Below are 9121 nucleotides of genomic sequence, written 5' to 3' on the forward strand. Positions count from 1 at the left end.
ATGAAAAAAAAAAGATGTGTGCCTCTGCACTTGGCTGCTAAAGCTATTGAAATGTAATAACACCATCCTAGTGTAAACTTGGACATATGTCACCTGTATTCTATTAAAATAGTCATAGTAGAATGAACAATAGTTCTAGACACTGTCTAATGCCATGTCTTATCACAGTCTAGACATTCTCTAACACTATGTCCTATCACAGTTTAGGTACCATGTCCTATCACAGTCTAGACACTGTCTAATATCATGTGTATTCATCATTTGGATGTATAATCAGTCAAGCATCTGTCATCTTTTTGTCTAAACCTTGTGGGAAAGCTGCTAATCTGACTCTGAAGTGTTGTATATCTAGATCTATAGCTCCAACATAATTGTGTCCCTGCCTAGAGATGAGCAATATAGTCAGTATGTCCGTATGGTCACAAGCAAGAATTACTTACAAATTTGTGAAGCATTTCATATTCAACGACAACAGCAGCAGCAAAAGGAAGAGAGAGAGAGAGAGAGAGAGAGAAAGAGAGAGAGAGAAGCAAACAAGTTTGTCACTATTTTGGATCACCTAGTCTGAAAAATGTCACTGACTCTTCAGAATTCTGTGTTGGTATTATCTGCCTCCTGTTATCTGTGTTCTTGCCCAGGAGACAGCTGATCCCAACAGAAACTCCAAGATGTCAACCATACCCTTGCTTAAATTTCTGCAGTCTCAAAGAACTTGTCTTACTGAATGTTTGTATTAATTATAAGACAGAAATAACAACAGTAAAATAATAGTGTTTAACAGGGACTAAAAGCTTGCTGTAGAGTAATCATCGGTAAGTAGTTCACAGAGCTGCATAAGTAAACCCAAGCTTTGGCTGAGTTATATAACAGTTATGCTAATCATAAAATATAACTTGTTCTATTTGTTAAATGAAAATATAGATAGATACACAAAATACTCTACCTCCGTGGCACCATCTGAAGAGCACATAAAGGGCTATCACCACATGCAGCTGAAGTGTGAGGTGACTCATGTCCCAAATGTAGTAGAAGCCTCTCATTTCTCTCTGGAGAAAGACGAAAAATGTTTATATTTATACTGTAACATTTTACAGAGATAATGAGCATTACATTTCTCATAATTATTAACTTTAATGGAATCCTTTCATTCAAAATAACAGAAACAGGACAGATAGAGGCCACATTCTGTAAGGAGACTCATCAAAAGGCAGTTGAGCAGAGAGAGCATCAGGGTGGAATGTCGGCCTTCCAGCATCACTGCAGATTATTCTCAGAGATCACTAGACCCTTGTTAAAATGTAGTTCCTCCTGTTCTATTGTCCTTCATCAGGCAGTTACTCTCTCTGCTGTAACTTCTGATAACAGTTAATGTCTGACTGGTTCATATCTATCATGGTCTGGAAGACCAGTCTTTGATGGACAAAAGTTGGGAAAGGCAGAAAATTTCAGAATTCCTAAAGATAAATGGGTAGAAAGTTAGGGAAACTAGGATTAGGCAAAGACATGTACTATGAAAAGTCAAACCTACGGGGGAATCCTTTCATCTCTAGGGCGCAGAAGAGACCTGTGATGGAAATACAGGAAGACACTGTACCAAGCTTGCACCAGGAGCCTTGCTCTCCACTCATCAGTTTAGTTGTAGAATAAGTCAGTTGTTCAATAATAGTTATTATTATTGCTTTGGTCAACTTAGTTAAGCTCAAGTTTTCATATTAAAGAACTTCGAAACATAAGTTATGGCTCATCAAACAGCATAAACCACACAATTACACTTTTGTAGCTTATGAATATGGGGAACCCTTTCTTAATTTGTGATAATGAATCTCCCTGTAAGAGGCAGCACAAGCTGTAGAATTGCCCCACCAGACATTAACTGCTCACCAGAGAGGTGAGTATCAAAAAGGTGCAATTGGCAGTTTGAGAGACTTGCCGTTCATCAGTAGCATTATAAGAAAGAATCACAGAAATCGTAAAAGAAAGCAATTTGTCCTGCTTCTTTCCAAAGAAAAGCACAGCTGCCTCTACGTATTTCAGGAATTAGGGTCTCCTTACCTCTCTTTTCGTTTATTTGCATTACTTTCTCTCTTCAGAATCAAGCAGCTGCCCTCCTGGCTGTGCTGTCTTCTTTCCCACTGCCTGACTGTTAGCATTTGCTTCAGGCTTTTACCTATGAGGCAAATGGAAATGTCAGCAGAGTCCTGACCTACATTTTCATTTCTTGAAGAGGAACTCGTGTCCATTTCATAATGACTAGTTGTCATGTCACTATTTGGAAAAACCCAGATTACTGAAAGTGAGCTGCCTTGTCAGTACTTTTTTCCTTGCCTTAATTGAAAACAGAGTCTTCTGCAAGAAGTCAAACAGGTGGTCATGCACATTTTAATTCCTGCACATAGGAGACAGAGGTAAGCAGATTTTTGAGATCAAGGTCAACCTGGTCTATGGGAGCTCTAGGCCAGTGTGGTGGTTTGAATATGCTTGGCTCATGGGAAGTGGCATTATTAGGAGGTGTGGTCTTGTTGGAATGGGTGTGACCTTATTGGAGGAAGTGTGTCACTGTGCAGGTGGGTTTTAAGGACTCTTGGTGTTCAAGCTTCACCCAGAGCAGAACAGAGTCTCTTCCTAGCTGCCTTCGGATCAGGATTTAGACCTCTCAGGTCCTCCATTACCATGTCTGCCTGAAGGCTGCCATGCTTCCCGCCATGATGATAATGGACTGAATCATTGAAACTGTAAGCCAGTCTAATTAAATGTTGTTCTCTCTAAGAGTTGTCTTAGTCATGGTATCTCTTCACATCAATGAAACTTTAACTAAGTCACCCAGGTAGAGCTACATAGTGAGACCAGGTAGCAAAACAAAAACATCTTAAAAAAGAAAATGTCAGTGTATGAAGCAGTTGATTTTTGTACCTGCAACATACACTGAAGCGGGGGAGAATAAGGAGTGCAAGAGGAACATTGGAGAGAAACCCTCTACTCCATCCAGCGCCTCTGGAGGTCGTGGTTAAACTGAGGTAATTAAGGAGGCAGTAGCACCACTCTCTCCTGTCAGCCTCATTTCCCAACCCTATACTAAGAAGCTGGTTGAGGCTTAACACAGACACTGTGCTTCCCCATCCAGAAGTGGAAGGTTCTCTGTGTCAATCTTTCTCCTCTTTCTTGAGGGCTAATGGTGAGTGAAAGAACAAATTTTAGCTTGTGAAATTGTGAGAAATGAAAATGGAGAGAAGATATATATGTACCCCCAGCCAAAGACATAAAAAGGAGCCTAAGCCAGGGCAAGGGGCAACTTACAAAGGTAGAGGGGACAGACCTTATGGCCCTGTAAATCCTGAAGATTGCCAACAAATGCCGAGAGGAGACAGGGAAGACAGGCCTGGATTTGGAGGAAAGGAAAACTGGAGCAGGGAAGCCAGCTTTGCAGCTTCCTGCAAGTGGCAGAGTAACTGCTTCATGTTCATCCCTTCACGTTTTTCCTTATGGTTCCTGTACTGGCTGGTTTTATGTGTCAACTTGACACAGGCTGGAGTTACCACAGAGAAAGGAACTTCAACTGAGGAAATGCCTCCATGAGATAGATACAGCTGTAAGGCATTTTCTTAACTAGTGATCAAGCAGGGAGGGTCCATTGTGGGTGGTGCCATCCCTGGGCTGGTAGTCTGGATTCTGCAAGCTGAGCAAGCAAGGGGAAGCAAGCCAGTAAGTAACATCCCTCCATGGCCTCTGCATCAACTCCTACTTCCTGACCTGCTTGAGTTCCAGTCCTGACTCCCATTGGTGATGAACAGAAGTATGGAATAAACCCTTTCCTCCCCAACTTGCTTCTTGGGCATGATGTTTGTGCAGGAATAGAATCCCTGACTAATAATAATGTTGCCAGGCTGCTTCCCCTCAGAAGTAGCCACTGGAATGAGAGTGGAAAATGAGAAATTCCTCCCCTACAAGGAAAAACAGTCACGTTCAAGAATCATCAGTGTAGAGCTGGGGCGATGGCTTAGTAGGTTAAATGCTCGCCATGACTCTGATCCATTTATAGCTCTTTTTTTTTTTTTGGATACGTATAATTATATTTATTAAGAAAAGTTACTTTACATTTGCTTTGAATATTTTTGGATATTTCCAAATAAAATCATATTTTTTATGTTTTTTTCCTTTTTTATGAATCATTTTACTCATAATCAAAAAAGAAAAATTACTTGAAATCTCAATGTTTGGGAGGCTGAGAATCTCTATTTCAAGGACAGTTGGGTTATAAAATGTTTAAAAATAGTGTGGGAAATTGAACAAGACCCTGTCTCAGAAGTAAAAGAAAGCTTGTGTCTGGAAATGTGGTTTAGTTGTTAATAGTGCTTGCTGCTCTTCCAGCTGACCCATGTTCGGTACTTCGGTTCCACATAGTGTGTGCACTTAAAACATTGCTGTGCTCAGACTCACTTTAGGCAATGAAATTGTGATTTCCGTGGGTAAAATGTGGATATTGAGACCTTTTACCAAAGCCTCCTAGATGTCTGGAATAAATAGCCAAGCTAAGAACCACAGGAAGATACAAATGCATTGCATCTTTGAAAACTAAGCAGAAGAAATTACTGTCAATCAGGATTTTATGGTTAGTTACAGTCTTACACATTTGACTTGTGGAGAACCAAAAGTGCAAGTGATGGTGTCTAAGGCTCTTCAAGTCACTTCTCCAAGTTGAGAGAATAGTGAACTTCAATCAGAAAGTATGTCAGTGGAGTTGGGAGCATGATGTCGCATGCCTGTCATTCTAGATGTTAAAAATCTGATGCAGGAGAATCATGAGTTTGAGGCCAGTCTGAGATATATAGCAATGTTGTTCCTGTCCCTTTCACCCCATGCATAAATAAATAAATAAATAAAAACAAGAAACTCTTCAAGTCAGTAGCAACCTAAAATTAATGTTGTACTCCTGGCTAAATAGTTAAGTTTCATTTTGAAAGCAAAAATAGAGATGGCAAATATTGCTAAGAAATAACATCCAATGTCATTTTAGAAGATAATATGGATGACTATATAAAGAACTGATTAAAGATGAAGTGACCTCTCATGGAGGCTGGGCTACTGAGATTCAACGAGGGCCAGAATAAAAGCAGTCAGAATTCAGAGAGGTATGCAGAGCTGTAGAGGTGTCCTGCAGGTTTATTTGCTTGGAATGGATGAAAATATCCAGTTTCCCTGAGCAGAATCAGCACATTGTTATTACCAGGCTACTGAAAATTGACTGCCTTAGTCTGGTTTGGGGTGATGTAGTCTCACTGATATACTTTTGTTCTTCATGCTGACTCTGAACTAGGTTTCATGGTGCAGGCATCCCTCTTTCGACTGGTCTTTCTGCCACCCCACCGTTGTCCAGTGGTAAGCATTCACAGCCATCTCCTCTTTGCTTTACCAATGCTGTACGGCACACTGTCTGAATCTGGCCTACTTACAACACTGGAAATTCTGAGCTATTAAGAATCATACAGACGCAGTGACATAGCTAGTATTTAGGAAGGAAACAAACTATTTTTGATGAATTTATACAAAATATTGAATCAGGGTTAGGAGTGCTTACCCAAATATGTAGGCTCTGGGTTCATTCCTAGCAGCTCAAAATTTCTTTGAGTTAGTTTTTCCCCCTAAGTTTATGGTTTATTTATAAGTTTTAAATTAACCAAGAGTGCCTTTACTCATCCTTCAAATGTGCCAAATAAGTGAGGAGATATTGCTCCTCACCATATGTATTAGTTATTGTAACACTGAAGATTTTCTGAGGGGAAAGAGCTATAAATTGACTTATTAGAAAGGTAATACCACTCCCTAGCAGCTGCTCAAGGGTCAGCTTCAGACACCTGAGCTGTGCTCAGCTCTGTTAGAGGGAAAGGAACACCAGATTGACTCACCCCATTTCCTGTGAGGTGCACAGTAAAGGTCAACTTTACTTGAATGCTCAAGATATTTAAGCACTCTAAGAAACAGATGAAGGAAGCCTACTAGTGGGCAATGTAAAATAGCTACCTTGACATTTAAGCATTCTCTTTCAAGTTCTTATATAAAAATCAGAAATTATGCTCCTTGGTGTTTATCCAAAGTGGATAAAAATCTAGAAGTACACAGAATCCAGCATATGAGAATTTGTGGTTATTCATATTTACTCAAACTTGGACACTACCAGTATGTCCTTTAAGTGAATGGGTAAACTGTAGTACATACAGATAATAGAATATTATTCAGTGTTGAAAAAAAAGCTATTGTGTCACAGAATGTCAGGGCAGAAGCTTAAATAAGTGTTGCTACGTGAGAGAAGCCAGTTTGACAGGGTATATACAGTATGATCCCTACTGTATGATGATACAGAATATAAAAAAAAAATAGAAAGAACCTAAAAAACAAACAAAACAAAACACTATCTATCTCTATCATCTGTCTATCTTTCTATCTACCTCCCAAATGCTGCTCCCTCTCCCAGTTCCTCCCTCACAGATGCTCCCCACTTCTCCTCTGAGAGTTTGGGTCCCCTGGCTATCCCCCAAGTCTGGCACATCAAATCTCTGTCAGATTAGGAGCGTCCTCTCCCCCCTTAGACCAGGCAAGGCAGCCATGAAGACTGAGCTGCCTGTCAGCTCTGTATGTGCCTGGGGCCTCTTTCCAGCCCGGGTGTGTTCTTTGGTTGGTGGCTCAGACTCTAGAAGCTCTCGGGCGTCCAGGTTAGTTGACTCTGTTGGTCTTCCCATGGGGTTCCTATCTACTTCAGGGCCTTCAATCCTCCTCCTAATTCTTCCATAAGAATCCCCAACCTCTGTGTAATGTTTGTCTGTGGGTATCTATGTCTGTTTCAGTCAGCTGCTGGGTAAAGCCTCTCAGATGCCTCAGAAAACATGCTATGCTCCTGTCTATCAGAGTATCATTAATATATGAGGGATTGGTGCTGGCTCATGGGATGGGTGTCCAGTTGGGCTGGCTATTGTTTGGCTTTTCCTTAGGTCTCTAAGCAGAGGATTTTTAAGGCAGTGAAACTATCTGGATAACGCTCCAGTGATGATATCATGTCATCTATATTTATTTAAACCCCATAGAATGCACATCACTTTATTATTAACCAGGACCCTGTATGATAATGATATGTCACTGTAGACTTATCAATTCTAGTAAACATGTCTCACTGATAAAGGTGTGGAAACATAGCACATGAGAAATCTATGGAATGTTTTTTTTTTTTGTAAAACAGCATGCTCCAAAATAAGAGTAAAATAAAAATAACAAACCAAGAGTTGCAGGTGAAAGTAGGCTTAGCCCAGGCAGTGGCACACATAGATGTTGGGGAGCAGATGAGATTAATTGGGGGTAATTTTGGAGTTCGATATCCCTAAGCATGAGGTGAGCAGGTAGATTAACCTGCTTTGCAGTCCTTTGCTGTAAACCCCATGAACTCTGAAGTTCTAGCAGACATCCTGCTACCCATAGACCCATTCCTCCAACTGAGTGGTTAATGCTTAGTGGATTTTGAAAGCACAACAGGTCAGCCTATGGAGATTTCAGTGCTCTGGCTTCGTTCCCTTGCACCTATTGCACTTGGAAGACACCTCAGCTAGAATATCAACCATCATCTCCAGTATGTTCTAAGCATGTTCAGAGAGAGGGAGACTATGTCCAGCTCATGGACTGCAAAACTAAGTGCAGCCAGCAGAGGCCACTGTTATGCAAACAAAATACTGAATGGAAGGCAGTTCTTTCAGGCATCTAACTTTCAGGCATCCTTCAGGTTAGGTGCAGCATATACCATAGGGTACACTCTGGCCTGTATCTCAGGTACTCTGGAAGCTGAGGCAGAAGGATTTCTGTAAGTTCAAGTCATTTTGATCTAATAAGTAGATCCTGAATCTAAATAACAATACCTGGATTGGAGAGATGGCTTACCGGTTAAGAGCACTGACTGCTCTTCTAGAGGTTCCAAGTTCAATTCCCAGCAACCACATGGTGGCTCACGACCATCTGTAATGGGATCTGATACCTCCTTCATTTGGAGTGTCTGAAGACAGCTACAGTGCATCACAATAAATAAATAAATAAATCTTAAAAAAAAAATAACAACACCAACAAAAGAGTCTGGAAGTTCAATTGATTAACATACCTCATCCCTTATCTCTGCATTTGGGACAGTCTCCAAAGTTGCCTTCCTTGCCTACGCCATCTGTTTCCTTCTTCCTCTTCCACTCCTGGCATTTTGATACACGTTATCTTGAGAGCCTATCTGTGTAGGCCAAGGCTCTCCTTTGAGCTACTGATTCTCTTGCCTTCATTTGGGATCACAAGCTTGGGGTTTCATGCTCAGCCAATCTCTGATTTCTACAGGCCCGGAAGATAACTGCTTCAACACTTTGCCTGCCTTCTTTCTTTCTTTTCTTCCTTTTTTTCTCCCTTCCTAATCTCCTTCCTTCTATTCTCTCTCTCTCCCTCTCCCCTCGCCCCACTATGTGCTTACTCCTACTTCTTACTGTGCTTTCAGAAGTTTCTGTGCTTATATATTTTATTACTTATTTATTTACATTCCAGATGCTGCCTCCCTCCAAAAGTCCCTCCCCCATTCCTCCTCCTTTTATTTTCTGAGAGCCTGGGGTCCCCTAAGTATCCCCCCACCCTGGCGAATCAAGTCTCTGCAGGGTTAGGCATGTGCTTATACTATTTATTTATTTATTTATTTATTTATTTATTTATTTATTTAATGTAAGTACACTCTAGCTGTCTTCAGACGCACCAGAAAAGATCTCATTACGGGTGGTTGTGAGCCACCATGTGGTTGCTGGGATTTGAACTTTGGACCTTTGGAAAAGCAGTCGGGTGTTCTTACCCACTGAGCCATCTCACCAGCCCCGAGCTTATACTTTTAAAAGAATTTTTATTTTTAAATTTTATTCCCTTTAATGCATTTATTTAGTTTTACTTATGCATTTTTATTACTATTGTTTTTTCAGTTTTTAAAAATTTCTTGCCCCTCAAGCTCCCCTTATTCTTTTTTTTTTTTTTTGTCCATTACTTACTTTTTTTTAATTTATTTTTTAATTAGGTATTTTCCTCGTTTATATTTTCAATGCTATCCCAAAAGTCCTCCATACCCATCCCCCCA

At 40.5% G+C, this 9121-nt stretch overlaps 1 protein-coding gene across 1 annotated transcript in view; it reads right to left on the reverse strand.

Moving 5' to 3' along the window:
• The window catches only part of Il23r (interleukin 23 receptor), a 68619-nt gene extending 66480 nt beyond the window's left edge, over positions 1 to 2139 (reverse strand). Inside the window, exons 1-2 of the mRNA XM_021165800.1 lie at positions 2053 to 2139; positions 944 to 1046 (exon numbers count right to left, since the gene is read on the reverse strand). Of these exons, the coding sequence (XP_021021459.1) occupies positions 944 to 1040 (97 nt within the window). The 5' untranslated portion in view covers positions 1041 to 1046; positions 2053 to 2139. The remainder of the gene's footprint in view (positions 1 to 943; positions 1047 to 2052) is intronic.
• Positions 2140 to 9121: the final 6982 nt, after the last annotated feature.

Source organism: Mus caroli, chromosome 6, assembly GCF_900094665.2.
Source record: "Mus caroli chromosome 6, CAROLI_EIJ_v1.1, whole genome shotgun sequence".
NCBI lineage: Eukaryota > Metazoa > Chordata > Mammalia > Rodentia > Muridae > Mus > Mus caroli.